At 33.5% G+C, this 16,586-nt stretch overlaps 1 protein-coding gene across 2 annotated transcripts in view; it reads left to right on the forward strand.

Annotated features, from left to right (window-relative positions):
• Positions 1-16,586, forward strand: part of LOC127700315 (probable aminopeptidase NPEPL1) — a 77,333-nt gene that overhangs the window by 41,191 nt on the left and 19,556 nt on the right. For both annotated transcript variants that reach the window (XM_052203731.1, XM_052203730.1), the window contains exons 6-9: positions 803-945; positions 10,122-10,199; positions 10,488-10,588; positions 12,092-12,146. In XM_052203731.1, coding sequence (XP_052059691.1) covers positions 803-945; positions 10,122-10,199; positions 10,488-10,588; positions 12,092-12,146 — 377 coding nt within the window. The remainder of the gene's footprint in view (positions 1-802; positions 946-10,121; positions 10,200-10,487; positions 10,589-12,091; positions 12,147-16,586) is intronic.

Raw genomic sequence — 16,586 nt, forward strand, 5'->3', positions numbered from 1 at the left:
GCATGCTATACCATGTGAGCATACTATACCATGTGAGCATGCTATACCATGTGAGCATGCTATACCATGTGAGCATACTATACCATGTGATGCATTTTCACATTCATCTCTCTTCTAATTACTGTTTACCAAATACTTAGATGTTAATACACATGATGGCTTTGTATGATACTTTCTTTACTTTTTCTCAGGAAGCAGGAGTTATAGCTTCCTGTAATTTAGTATCAAGCTTTTTATGAGGATGCTGTACTGCAATAGCTCATAGCTCAGCTTGTCTTGACAACTTCTCTAGCAATGAAAAAATGTCCATCAAAATCAATTTAGTGTTACTCTTGTCTCTCAGTCCACCCATACATTAGTACCTCCGTACGTTCCAAAATTAGTATCCGTTCTCTTACTTTAGTTGCCTTAACAAAATGTTAATCTGTCCCATGGACACATTCTCTATTTATTTTATCAAAAGTGATTGTATTGTTAATGTCATCACGTCGACAAGTTAAAAGTTGAAGTCTATTGAGGTGAAATTTAATATCTCTTAATTAGTATGTACCACCAGAAATGGAAAGTTGACAGATGGCGATATGAAATTATTGTTGAATATTTTATTGGCTCAAATCGCAAGCAATTGTTAGAGGGTCAAAACTAAATCCTGTGATTTTTGGCTAAAAAACTCATCTTACCAACTTTCACAAAAATATTTGGTTTAGAATAACTTTTCCTATACAAATTATACAGTAAAAATTTATAAAATGAAATATAAGTGCTTGATAAAATGTTATGTTTGCTTTGATTCTATCAATAGGAATATATAATGTGGGGAAAGCTGCTGTCAATGCACCAGCATTAGCTGTACTCAGTCATAAACCGACTACTGCCACCAAAACCATTGCTTGGGTTGGAAAAGGGATAGTTTTTGATACTGGTGGATTATGTATAAAAACAAAGGTAATATTTCAGTCATTATATAATAGCCCTGTAATTTTCTTTAGTTTAGCAGACATGAAACAAGCAAGGCTCCATAATTTTTCCAAGGACATGATAACGCTATAAATCTATGTCACTTTTTGTGTTGCATAAGGTGTGTTATAACTTTGCCCCCACCCCTCTTGTGAAGACTTTTTAAAGTAATTAAATAAAATAATAAAAAATGTGTTGTCATTGTAAGGCTGTGTTCAATATATATCCTTGCAATACTTTTATGTTGACTTATCCCCCTGAAGTTTAGTGTTCTTTCTCTTAAAACTAATACTGTATCAGTGTTTAGATTTTGTGAATGCTCTTACTTTTAAAAGAATAATAATAAAAAGGAAGAAAAATCATAGACCTTTTATTCTAAATCGGAATTTGGTTAGGTCCTTTTTTTTCTAGTTCTAATGCAAGTTAGTTTTCTATAACACTAGAATTAATTTTTTTAATTAAACAGTTTACTGTATTTCATAACATGTATTTGCCACAAATAGCAATAACTCCCTTCTAATGCAGTTTATAATGATTGAAAATAATAAATTGAATTCTTTATTTTTTGAATCAAATAGGTAATGGATCTTTTTTGTTTGTTTAAGATTTCTTTTTTCATACTTTTTGGTTGAGCCTGCAAAATTTACTTCACAAAAACGAGACATAGCGATCCTAGATTCCGTCAGCGGTGTTGGCTGCGGGTTCGGTGTTGGTGGCATCAACATTTGGTTCAGTCTGAGGTTGAAAGTTTTTCAGTCATCAATAACTTTCTCAAACCTTCATTGAATTTTATGAAATTTGGACAAAAGCTTGTTTGTGACCAAAAGACAGTATCCAGAGTGAAATTTTGAAAATATTTATTTTCATTTCTCCATATTTTACTGATAAACGGACTTAGTTTTTTTTATTATGCCCCCGCCGTAGCGGTGGGGGCATTAAGTTTTACCCTTGTCCGTCTGTATGTACGTCCGTCCGTACGTCCCAAAATTGGTTTCCGTTCTCTAACTTGAGTTTGCCTCAACCAAATGTTATGAAACTTAAACACAATGCTTATTACCACAAAACACAGACCAAGTTTGAATTTTGGTGGCGTCACTTCAACCGTTTTAGAGTTATGCCCCTTTATAAATGGAAAAATTGCAAATTTTTTTGTTTCCGTTCTGTAACTTAAGTTTGCCTCAAACAAATGTTATGAAACTTATACACAAGGCTAATTACCACAAAACACAGATCAAGTTTGAATTTTGGTGGCGTCATTTCAACCGTTCTAGAGTTATGCCCCTTTATAAATGGAAAAATTGCAAAAAATTTAGTTTCTGTCCTCTAACTTAAGTTTGCCTCAACCAAATGTCAATAACTTTCTCAAACCTTCATTGAATTTTATGAAATTTGGACAAAATAAAATTGAGAATGGAAATGGGGAATGTGTCAAAGAGACAACAACCCGACCACAGAACAGACAACAGCAGAAGGCCACCAACAGGTCTTCAATGCAGCGAGAAATTCCCGCACCCGGAGGCGTCCTTCAGCTGGCCCCTAAACAAATATATATACTAGTTCAGTGATAATGAACGCCATACTAAACTCCAAATTGTACACAAGAAACTAAAATTAAAAATAATACAAGACTAACAAAGGCTAGAGGCTCCTGACTTGGGACAGGCGCAAAAATGCGGCGGGGTTAAACATGTTTATGAGATCTCAACCCTCCCCCTATACCTCTAGCCAATGTAGAAAAGTAAACGCATAACAATACGCACATTAAAATTCAGTTCAAGAGAAGTCCGAGTCTGATGTCAGAAGATGTAACCAAAGAAAATAAACAAAATGACAATAATACATAAATAACAACAGACTACTAGCAGTTAACTGACATGCCAGCTCCAGACTTCAATTAAACTGATTGAAAGATTATGTCTTCATCATATGAATATCAGGCACAATCCTTCCCGTTAGGGGTTTAGTATCATACCATCATAACATATATGAGAAGAACATAACCCGTGTCATGCCAACAACTGGTTTTTAAATAAATGTTTTTAGTGCAGATGCAAAGACCCTATAAGTGAATCAATATCAACGCCAAAATATGCAATCTTTAATGACCTGACAACAGTATCGTAACTATATCCCTTCTTAATAAGTCTATTTAAAGGTTTTGTTAGTTTCAGAGGTGAATACTGACATTTTTGTGCTTTATAAAGAATATTTCCATAAAAAATTGGATGTGAAATACCTGAACGTATAAGAAGTCTGCATGTTGAGCTATATTTACGAATGATGTCCTTATACCGATGATAAAATTTAGTAAATGTTTTGAAGCTTGTTTGTGACCAAAAGACAGTATTCAGAGCAAAATTTCGAAAATATTTATTTTCATTTTTCCGTTATTTACTGATAAATGGACTTAAAATTGAGAATGGAAATGGGGAATGTGTCAAAGAGACAACAACCCGACCATAGAACAGACAACAGCAGAAGGTCACCAACAGGTCTTCAATGCAGCGAGAAATTCCCGCACCCGGAGGCGTCCTTCAGCTGGCCCCTAAACAAATATATATACTAGTTCAGTGATAATGAATGCCATACTAAACTCCAAATTGTACACAAGAAACATAAATTAAAAATAATACAAGACTAACAAAGGCTAGAGGCTCCTGACTTGGGACAGGCGCAAAAATGCGGCGGGGTTAAACATGTTTATGATATCTCAACCCTCCCCCTATACCTCTAGCCAATGTAGAAAAGTAAACGCATAACAATACGCACATTAAAATTCAGTTCAAGAGAAGTCCGAGTCTGATGTCAGAAGATGTAACCAAAGAAAATAAACAAAATGACAATAATACATAAATAACAACAGACTACTAGCAGTTAACTGACATGCCAGCTCCAGACTTCAATTAAACTGATTGAAAGATTATGTCTTCATCATATGAATATCAGGCACAATCCTTCCCGTTAGGGGTTTAGTATCATACCATCATAACATATATGAGAAGAACATAACCCGTGTCATGCCAACAACTGGTTTTTAAATAAATGTGTTTAGTGCCGATGCAAAGACCCTATAAGTGAATCAATATTAACTCCAAAATATGCAATCTTTAATGACCTGACAACAGTATCGTAACTATATCCCTTCTTAATAAGTCTATTTAAAGGTTTTGTTAGCTTCAGAGGTGAATACTGACATTTTTGTGCTTTATAAAGAATATTTCCATAAAAAATTGGATGTGAAATACCTGAACGTATAAGAAGTCTGCATGTTGAGCTATATTTACGAATGATGTCCTTATACCGATGATAAAATTTAGTAAATGTTTTGACTAGTTTGTGATATCGAAAACCCTGGTGTAATAATTTTTCAGTAATACATAAATTTCTCTCGTTAAAATCTAAAACATTGTTACATACACAAGCGAATCGTACAAGTTGAGATATATAAACACCGTAAGATGGTGACAAGGGAACATCACCATCTAAAAATGGATAATTAACGATAGGAAATGAAAAATCATCTCTTTTATCATATATTTTAGTATTAAGCTTTCCATTAATGATATAGATATCAAGATCGAGGAAAGGGCAGTGGTCATTGTTAGTATTAGCTTTATTTAAAGTAAGTTCAACAGGATAAATTTCTTTAGTATACACACTGAAGTCGTCATTATTGAGAGCCAAAATATCATCCAAATATCTAAAAGTATTATTAAATTTGTGTATCAGATGTTGTTTCGATGGGTCTTTGCTGATTTTTGTCATAAATTGTAACTCATAGCAATACAAAAAAAGGTCCGCAATAAGTGGTGCAGAGTTAGTCCCCATTGGAATTCCGATAACCTGACGATATACGGAATCTCCAAAGCGAACAAAAATGTTATCTAGTAAAAATTCAAGGGCATAAATAGTATCAAAGCATGTCCAATTGACATAGTTTTTTTGTTTATTGCTACTAAAAAATGACCTAAAAGAGTTTGAACATATATATTCACATTCTGACTTTTTAAATGCCCATTTAATTAGGTGTGTGAATTTTTTCTTAATGAGAATGTGAGGCAATGTGGTATATAGGGTAGAAAAATCAAAACTTTGAACAGATTCAAAATCACCAATATATGCATGTAATTTATCAAGTACTTCCAACGAGTTCTTGACACTCCAAAATTAATTAATTCCACTATTTTCGAAGGCCTTATTTGAACAATTTATTATCAGGTTTTTGATTGTACCAAGTGTACTGGTAAGAAGAATAGACAATTTAGTAGTGGAACAATGGCTTGAAGACGAAATGAATCTATATTTGTAAGGTGTTTTGTGTAGCTTCGGAAGCCAATACATAATTGGGACTTTCATTGTATTTGGTTCTGCTTGTAAAGCGGTAGCTAAAAGTTTATGTTTGTTACAGATGTCGTTTTCTGAAAATGGAGTCAGTTGGAATGTTGGTGAATTGGTGATTTCTTTTTTCAGAACCTCAATGTAAAATTTACGTCAAACAATAATAATATTATAAGCAGCTTTATCGGCCGGGACAAAAACAAATTCCTTGGCTAGTTCTTTTAGTTTATGTTTGATACGAGAAATAGGTTTATTGTGGTTATTGTTAAGAGTAAAATGTTCTTTAAAATGTTGAATACATATATCAACTATGTTCATTACTGAATTAAAAAAAGAGTCCAAAGATTTTTTTGTCAGCTTTTTCCCGTTTTATCCATTTAAAACAGTAAGTATGGAGTGAGTCGTGGATGATATTACGACACTCATTCCAAGTAATAATTGACGGGGGACGATATTTAGGTCCTTTACTGAGGAATGATTTTAACTCTCGGTCTTGAACGATGTTAAGATCTCCTGTTATAACATGGGAAATGGGTCCATAAATGTATTCGGAATTACTGCAATTACATGAAGTAGGTGTATTTTCACTGATATTAACATCTTTACACAATTGGCTATAATTAAACACAAATTTCCGGGTAGATTTCTTGTAAATATAACAAATAAGAGGGAGCTCAGTATTATCAAAATATCCCGGAATTTGTTCTTTAACAGAATGGTCGTTAAAAATACCGGCAATATTTGCAAAATCAAAACCTTTATTGACATACTTTATTTTAATAAACTGTTTTGTATGATCTTCAGGGCGATCAATTTTGGGAAACAGTTTAGAATAACAATATGCCATTATAATTTGAACGATTTCATACTTAGGACTGCTATATGAAATTGTGTTGCAATCCTCTAAAATTTTATTTAACTTATTAACCGGTAATGAACAGAGCTTTGCTAACAGATAATGTCTGCTGTTGTTTTTTGAAATAGAAATTAGGTCCGAAATTGTCGGGGCTAACTCAACTATCGTTATACAGAAAGAACACAACCATACAGTTTAACGTTTACTTCATATATATTCGAGCTGCTAAGGCTACGTCCCGCATTGACGTCAACCCTAGATACAATTGGTAAAACGCGACGTCTTAACTCCCGCGGTATTCTCAACATTCTCCGGGCCGCTAAAAGTAAATATTAAAATTAAATTACAATAAAGTAAAAATGAATGAAAATTACTGTCTATCAAATCTAAACTTGACTTTAACTTAATAACTTTAGCACAGTCATTAACTTCCAGATTAGTTATCTTCGAATTAAATCACAATGAGTCTATCTCGTATACACAAATCACAGTATGTCTATATTTTCCGTGCACCTGTTCCTTCTTTCAATGAAATAGTATCATATTATAGGTTTTTGAAAGTAAGTCAATAAATCAAACATTTTCGTGACAGGCCATAATAAGTCACAACAGTTCATTAGATACGTATCATTCAGTCCATCTTTTAATATTTTCCCTGTCGGTCCTGCTTCCTCATCTCTCTCGATAAATCCGCGACGTGTCTGTTCCTTTATCATTTCTTTTAAGCAAAATTCCTCTGATTTATTCGAAACCAGTACGTTCAAGATGCTGGATGTCGTAGACGAATGTACCCTTCCTGGTTGTAAGGGTCCTGATAGTAAGTATCCAAGCTTTGACTTAACCGCGACCGGTCCGTCTCCTCTTATTACTTTGTCTTCGATAAAGTTCCAATAGTAGTCGGCACCAATAAGTAACGATATCTCAAAAGAATCGTCCTGAGTAACTGGATGAGCGAGTCTTAATCCTTTGAGATAATCCATATTTCGGTTTACGTACCGCATATGATTATGTATTGGAACTGCTATAGTAGGAACAATAAGGACTTCAATAGGAAATTTACGCCTATTCTCTGTTTCAATGTGTACGGTGGATTTACGTAGTTCGCTCGTGCTGGTGTTATCCTTTCCAAATGCCGATAAATGTACAATTTCAACTCCTTCAGTTTTCAAATTCAATTTTTTCGCTAGATCATCAGTTAAAAAAGATCTTTGTGCACCCTCATCAAATAAAACATTCGTATCCATACATATATTACCTGACCATACAGGAGCTACAGCAGTCTTCAATAGCACATTTGTACGCATCTGTGTCGATGAATGCAAAACTTTAGTATCTTCCTCGTTTTCAGTGTCATTTATAAGATTGACGGGTGTAGATTGAATCTGTTTATCGGTATTGCTTGTAATGAATGCTAAACCTTCGCTGTTAACATTGCTACTTGCACTACATAGGCTGGAATGATGTCTCTGGTTGCAGTGTCGACACGTTCGTTTCGATTGACACTCATTAGCATGATGATTACCTAAACAATTAAAGCATAAATTATCACGTTTTACGATAGACATGCGAGCTTTATGATTACTAACATTGGTACAGTGTGCTGGTGCATGTATCTCTGTACAAAAAACACATGGTCTTTCTGTAATATTCCGGGGTTGGCTCTTCGCGTTGTGTGATGTGTTTTCTCGCGGTGATTCTGTTCCTGTATGAAATGTACATGTAGATGCAGTTGCGAACTGACGGTCTAAAGACTCGAGATATGTACCTGTATTTTGTCCTGCCTCCATGATTTGAATTTCATTCAATATGCTCCTTCTCAGATCTTTCAAATTCCAACTGGACGGTCCGTGTTCTCTGGCTAAGTGTTGTCTGATTTCACTGGGTAACTTTCTCATGATAATCGGTACCAGTAAAGTTCCATATGACGTCTCAGGTTGTCCGAGCGAATCTAAACCTCTTACGTAGGCTTCACATCGGTCATAAAATAATATTAAGCTTGTTAAGGTGTATCGTGGTTGGGCAATATCTAAAAGTGCCTGTAAGTAGGCTTCCGTAATTCTGTGTGTTTGTCCGAACCGTTCCTTGAGTACATTTATAGCCTCCATGTAATTACCATTTGTAAGCGCAAATCCAGTTATGGTATTTAATGCCTCGCTTTCAAGTTGCGATTTCAGATAATTAAATTTCTCAATGTTTGTCAAAGTAGGATTAAAATGTACAGCAGATTCGTACGAGTCCCAAAACGTTTGCCAATCTAAAATGTTGCCATTAAACTTCGGTAGTGATAACTTGGGTAAACGATGGTTACTAGTACTAGCTATATTTTGTGGTGCAATATGACCTGTATCAGAGCCATTGTAGCTTGTCTGTGGTTGAGCGGCGAATGAAGCATAGAATGGTGTTGCGTTTTGAAAGTTATCAACATTTGCCGGGCGGAAAGGAGGGCTTTCTACATTGAGTACTTGATATGAAGATTGTGTTACATTGGAACTTGGTGTACGGTTTTGACCAATTTGTATAAAATTACGAAAATGTCTAAGTTTAGTGTCTAAATTATTTGAATACTCATCTGTATCTACTATTTCACTTTCAACGTTGTCTGAATCCGTTGCTTCCAATATCTGTTCGTTCAGTTTTTCCAACAATTTCTTCTTTTGCGTAAGATTATCGTACGTTGCAAGTAGTTCATCTCTGTCGAAGTCCGTGTTTTCCTTCGCCTCCTCGAATTTTCGGAAAAGTCTCGTCACTGCACTTCTATTTCCAGTCCTAATATTCTTTAACTTCTCCATCGATGTAATCCTTTGGTTACGGCACCATAAATGTCGGGGCTAACTCAACTATCGTTATACAGAAAGAACACAACCATACAGTTTAACGTTTACTTCATATATATTCGAGCTGCTAAGGCTACGTCCCGCATTGACGTCAACCCTAGATACAATTGGTAAAACGCGACGTCTTAACTCCCGCGGTATTCTCAACAGAAATATTGGTATGATTGGTCCGAAATTTTCTTTGATTGCGATTTTTTCTACGACCATGAGAACGGTTTTTACGAACAGTTCTAGAAACTATATCCAAAATGTTAACAGAATCGGTTCTTGATATATTACCAATTCCCATGATATTATCATTAAGACCCAGAGGGTAGATTGTCTGTAATTTTTTAATCCAATTTAATTCAATTATTTTCCGTGATCGTACAAACTTTGAATGAGATTCACCAGGCTGCTTATTTACTACTTCTAAAGGTTGAACTGCTAAATATTTAATAGGATGATTGTGCTTCTTAAGGTGTTGATAAATGATACTTTTGAATTTATTGGGTCTTTTAAAACGATACAGATGTTGTTTAGTGATTAAAAGATAATGTCTGAAGCAAACCTTTGAAAATATATTTTTTTCATTTTAGTATTTTCCTGATAGATGGACTTAGTTTTTTTTACAGTTAACAATAAGATACAGTCTGGGGTTAAAGTTTGTAACACATCAATTATTTTGTCAAACCTTCATAGAGTTTTATGAAACTTTGGCAGAAGCTTTTTAGTGATTAAAAGATAATGTCTGAAGCAAACCTTTAAAAATATATTTTTTTCATTTTAGTATTTTCCTGATAGATGGACTTAGTTTTTAACAGTTAACATTTACAGACAGTCTGTGATTAAACTTTTTTGACATGATTAATTTGTAACCTTCATGGATTGATATGAAACTTGGACAGAAGCTAATCTTCCAAGACCATGAAATAGCATCCAAAGTAAAATCTTGATTCTTTTTTATCAATTTTGAATTTCACTGATAAATCGTCTTACTTTTTAAGTCAACATAACACTTTTACCTTGACAGCAGCAATCATAGGCGAGACACAGGGTTCCGCGGAACATCTTACAATTTTCTAATGAACTTCCAAGTGTTGGTTAAAATTGCTCAGTTGATCAATTTATGAATTAAATATTTCTGTACATTTCAGACAGGCATGTGTGGTATGAAGAGAGATTGTGGTGGAGCAGCAGGAATACTTGGGGCTTTCTATGCAGCAGTTAAACTGGTAAAATTCTTATACATGAATAAGGTCAGATTAGGAAATTAGAAAATAGATACAGAAATATTTACAAAAACAGCTGGTACTGCCAGGAATTTTGATTTATGATTATTGATATCCGTTTACCTTTTTCCAGATGAAGCTTCGAATTACAGAACTTTGATAAATGTAATGATACTTGTTGCTTGATCAATTTTATCAAATTGACATGAGGAACATTTTCTATGTCTGCAGTTTGAAAAATGGGCAAATAAAATACAATCTTTTTACTGTATAAATGCATTATTTTTGTAGGGTTTTAAAGAGAACCTCCATGCTGTGTTCTGTCTAGCAGAAAATGCTGTGGGACCTACAGCGTTCAGACCAGATGATGTATTTACAATGTATTCAGGACTGTAAGTCTTTTAAAAAGTTAAAGGACAGATAAAACAAAAGATGGAAGAAAAGAGACAAACAATAACAAAAAATACAGCTAACACTACACAGAAAGAAATAGACAGAGGAACATGAAACCAATTAAGGGAATTTGATACAGTTCCAGCGTAGATAACTATTAATAGGCTAATCTATGTTCAATGTCCTGTTTTTAATGGACTCTAAATCTGAAATTAAATTATTTTGCATATATACCCATCAAATCAGATACAAAAAAAAATCTCTCTGTTTTTAAATGAAACAGAAGACAAGATTTTTGTATTTTTTTGGCAGAACTTTTAGTAATTTAGCTCTCCATTTATAGTGTTTCTAATAGGTTGTTATGGGAGGGTGTGGCACCCTACCACGTTTGCTTAAAATTAAAGTAAAGAGATTAGCTGTTATAGTTTTGATTACATCTACAACACCACTACATGCATGCATGACCAGGTGTCCGAAATTTGGTATTCTCTATTTTTCATGTTTAATAATTTATAGTAATTTGATTGGTATAAACATGTCAGATCCAAAAAGTATTTGTCACTAATTCTTTGATGCAGCTAAAAAGCAATGCATATGCTCTTGGCCATGCAAGTCTTGACACTTTCACAACACATCCTTAGTTAATCAGGGATCCATTATCAAAGTTTATAACTAGAGTTATTGATTAAAATGAGGCAGTTGCACTATCAAGATTCTATTAACTGAGTAGCAGTAATAATTTTATTACAAAAGGAATTAAATAAGTAATCTTATACACATACATGTATATGTTTATTTCTTAACAGTAAATATGAAACGATAATATATTTCGATTAAACCCCTATCCATAACAGTGCCTTTAAAGGGTGCCCTTAAAGTGAAGTCCATTACATAAATGTGTCTTTAAAGTGTAGCCTATTGTGCTAAAGTGCCCTCTGAGAGGGGAAACTGTTTTTTTAATCTCATTTTTCTGGAAAACAAACATGGTAACAAGTTTTCAATTTTTTTCCATGAGCTTATTACGATATACAAAAATCACAAAAAGTGGCACTAAAATTTTAAACTGTATCGATTTTCTTCAAAAACAGTGTTTTAATTGTCAGTGTTTAGATGGGTAGGTAGTTTCTATTCCACAAGCTGCACCTCTCTTGTTGCTCATAACCCCCAAAAAATCTTGTAATTAGTGGTATTTGGTTATTAGTCTTGAGGTGGAAATGAGGATGTAATTGCATTTTAAACACACAAAACATTTCCCTGAATACAAAGATGTTCTTCAACCGTCCACCAAATCATGATGCGATTTTTATATGCATTCTAAGCTGAAGATTTAAACTCAATTCAGATAAAATAAGTGTAATTGAAATGCTTTCCGCATGTCATAGCTTGAAAAGGCAATTAGTTATTCGTCAATAGATCAAGATGAGGCCCCTTTTAAAATGTTTTCTGGCTTTACAATCATTTATTCCATATATATTTTTGATATATTTAAAATGTCTTTGCAGAACAGTGGAAATAAACAACACTGATGCTGAAGGTAGACTGGTTTTAGGAGATGGGGTAGGTTATTTATTCTGGGATTGAAAAGGGGTACATTTGGAAAAGTCCAAATATTACACTCTCCTTTTAATCAGGATGTCCTTTTTAAGTGGACTCTCAAATATTCACTGACCAGTGGGCATAATATCTTAAGTTCCTATATTCTGAATTCATTAGGGAAAATACATATTTGGTATTGTTATCAATACTTGGCTTTGCTGCAGAGAGTTAAGATGTTCCATCAAATTTTCATGAATGTTTAACCAAGGATTTATATCGTGAGAAGGATTGGAATCTCACGGTAAATCGACACTTCTTTATTACTTGCGTATCGTGAGATGTCGCGTACTCGCCACTTTAAATTTATATGCCTCTGTAAGTGAACTGCGTGTATTGGAAGATAATTATTTCCGATTAGTTTATGGTTAGGGTTAGTTTGTTTTAGCATCTTTGATAAATATTTTGTTTAAATTTGTGAAGATAACACGATTCTTTCTGAGTATGTCATATTGAGGACCACTCCCAAGACGGGAAATAAACTTTGACAGTTGTTTATAATTGGCAAGTTGTCGAATCAAAAATTCATGCAGAAAGGCTTAACAATTATCGTAATTATATTGTTGTTTTTCTTGTGAACGTAATTTGAGTAGCCCAACACATTTTTGTGATACTAGTAATAGCTGTTTAGATAATCTCAAAGAGAAGGTCAAAACAATAATATATTTTCGCAGCTTGTTTATTTGTCATTTTTTCTAGTACTGTGGATTCATGTATTTTCGTGTGTATCAATTTTCGTGGATTGAGGAAAAGTTGCTATTTCGTGTATATTTGATTTCGTGGTTTTGACAGTCTGCATCCAAGCATATATAGAATTTGTAATTTGTTGAAAATTTAAATTCGTCGTTCACCTACATCCACGAATTCCACGAAAATTGGTATCCAACGAATAATGATGAATACACAGTATATGAAACTGACCCTACTACCACAAGAACATAGACAGAGGGAAACATAGTCTTCAAGAATAGTCGTTCCCCATATAATATATGTATGTTGATATCTTTATCATCCCAAGTCTATGAAAGTTAAGTAAAGTTAAAGGAACTTCTGCAACAATTGAGAAAAAAAATGAATTCATTGATTTTGAAGGATTCTCGTTTGTTCAAACTGCAAATGCATGAGTGTAAACTGGTACTATAGAAGCTTGGCTTCATTGAAGGACTGGCAGGAAGTTAAAATAGGTTCATGATTAAAAACAACAGTAAAAGTCTTGATTTTTTTTAAATCAATGGTTGTACCCATGGCCAGTACAAGTAAATGTGCCTTGTGTATAGGAAAACATATCAGTAACACAAAGCAACTAAAAGCATTTCTGGAATAACTTTAATGGGTAACGTGCTTAATGTGTCATACACCCTACTCAATTGAATTGTTTCACATTTTCCCCTCATGGCCTTTTATAGCCAACTATACGGTATGTTAATTTTTCTCATTGTTGAATACTGTGCAGTTGCCTTTAATTGCTTACATCCACTTCATTTGAATTTGATGGATAGTTTTCTCATTGGCATTCATACCACATCTCCTAATTTTTATATTGGTGAAGATTGGACATTTTTTTATAAACATTAAGAGCATAAGTATCATTTAATTTTTCTCGGACAGAATATTCATAATATTTCATTTTCATCTGTTGCTAAGTCAGATTGTTTATTTCGCATAGCTTCATTTTCACTTCTTACATAATTTTTCATGCCTAATGTGAGGCAAAAATGCAGCAGTCTATTCATTTTCATCTTGAATGGCAGCAAGTTCGCTTCTAATTCTCACCAAGCTAGAATATACATTCCCAAATCACCCAACCACTCATCCCAACAAATCAATTGGTTTGTCCACTTACAAAGACAAAGTACCTAACTAGAAAACCTATCTTAGTGAACACTGACCTGTCTTAGTGAACACTGACCTGTCTTAGTGAACACTGACCTGTCTTAGTGAACACTGACCTGTCTTTGTTTACATCCTGGTCCTTTAATCTTTCTTGATAGTTGTCATAATAGCAATCATACCACATCTCTTCATTTTTATACCAAAATGAAATATCTTTTTACATTCCTTATGAACCAAGCATGAAAGACCAAAAAAATGGAACATTGTTAAAAACTAAACCATACTCAGATTAACTTCCGCATGTTCCGTCTTAACTTGTCAAAGGAGCTGACACATTTTGTATTAGACTTTTGGGGAAATAAAGTATCCTCTGCCATGTGTACTTCATAGAAAATAAATTCTACAAATGAATGTCTTCTAGAGACTTGGTTTGACACCTTACCCTGTATGGCATGCAGTATGAGTGATCATTTTGTAAGTCAGAAGATGGTGTTATTTCTTGCACTTTCACTACAAAGAAACTTGTCCTCTTTCTGCAACTTTGGTTGATATCCTGAAAATAACAAAATCAATTTTTTTGCCCCCACCGATTCAGTTTTACGGTTGTCTGTCTGTACGTACGTCCCAAAATTGGTTTTCGTTCTCTAACTTGAGTTTGCCTCAACCAAATGTTATGAAACTTATACACAATGCTTATAACCACAAAACACAGATCAAGTTTGAATTTTGGTGGCCTCACTTTAACCGTTCTAGAGTTTATATGCCCCTTTATAAATGGAAAAATTGCAAAATATTTAGTTTCCGTTCTCAAACTTAAGTTTGCCTCAACCAAATGTTATGAAACTTATACACAATGCTTATTACCACAAAACACAGATCAAGTTTGAATTTTGGTGGCGTCACTTTAACCGTTCTAGAGTTTATATGCCCCTTTATAAATGGACAAATTGCAAAATTTTTATTTTCTTCTAAATATCAAGTAATTTTTAAAATTGGAGTTATTGCTTTGTCCATGATTATAGTTGAATCAACTACAATCAATTCTTTATACAATGCGATGTTTAATTTTGACTTCTACTGTTAAAACACAGATCAAGTTGAATTTAGGTAGTGTCGCTTTAACCATTATTGAGTTATGCCCCTTTATAAATCGAAAGTTTGCAAAATTTTTAGTTTCCATTCTGTAACTTAAATTTACCCCAACCAAACATTATGAAACCTATACACAATATTCATTACCACAAAACTAAGATCAAGTACAAATTTTTTGTTTCTGTTTTCTAACTTTAGTTTGCCTCAACCAAATGTTATAAAACTTATACACAATACTTATTACTACATAATACAGATTAAGTACGAAATTTGGTGGCAACACTTTTACCATTCTTGAGTTATGTCCCTTTATAAACATAAAAATTGCTGAATATTTCGTTTCCGTTCTCTAACTTTAGTTTGTCTCAACCAAATGTTACAAAACTTATACACAACCGTTCTAGAGTTATGCGTGTTTACAAATAGAAAAATTGCTGAATTTTTAGTTTCTGTTCTCTACTTAAGTAAACCTCAACCAAATATTATGAGACTTACACACAATGCTTATTACCACAAAACTCAGGTCAAGTTCAAATTTGGGTAGCGTCACTTTTACCGTTCTTCAGTTATGTCCCTTTATAACTATATAATATGCAAGCGGGGGCATCATCTGTGTCCACATATGTACACTATCCACATTTATTTTTGTAAGACTAAGATAAAAAAATATAATTAGGGTTTCCCTGACATTTCCCATATTGTAAAATTATAATTTTAATCCATTTAATTTTTTAAGCAAAAAAATTTTAAAAAATCAAACATTAAAACAAAATACACCTGCCTAGTACAAATTAAAAAAGAATAAGACACTTAGAATTACATTTTGAGGCACTACTAGTACTGAAAGCTGGAGCAGTGCTAAAGGCTAGAACTCAACCAATAATTTCTGTAAAAAATATAAAGAGATGTGGCACACTGGTATGATTCTTGCGCAAATTCTGAATATAATAATGATTTTAAAGTAATTCTGGTATCAGTATTATTTTATATTAATGTAGTTACCTGATTATTATCCACAGCCACAACTATTATCTTCAGAGAGATGTTCTATTAAAACACAAACTATCTTTTACATCTGAAAGTAAAAAAACTTAGTGCAACTATGATGTAAAACATTTATAAACAGTAACTGACATTACTTATGTATCAAGAGTAGGCTACTCTCCTAGCTGTCCGTATATAAAAGCTAAATAATTATTTTTAGGGATGTCAACGAGTACTCAATTACTCGAGTATCGCTTGGTAGTATCGAGTACCGATTACCAAAATGATACTCGACTAATCGGTTTCCTGTTAGAATGCTGTTGCTTTCTTAAGTTAAAACAGATAATATTTTTATTGAGAGTGCCTCCCGGGAAATTAAATATTAATAAAAAAATTAATAAAAGTTAAAATACGATTCGAATGGCGTTTAACTTTCATTTAAAATACCTCCAAACAGAGGTAGCTATATAGGATATATGAACAAGAACACCTTTC

This window comes from Mytilus californianus, unplaced genomic scaffold (assembly GCF_021869535.1).
Source record: "Mytilus californianus isolate M0D057914Y unplaced genomic scaffold, xbMytCali1.0.p SCAF_5, whole genome shotgun sequence".
In the NCBI taxonomy this organism is placed as follows: domain Eukaryota; kingdom Metazoa; phylum Mollusca; class Bivalvia; order Mytilida; family Mytilidae; genus Mytilus; species Mytilus californianus.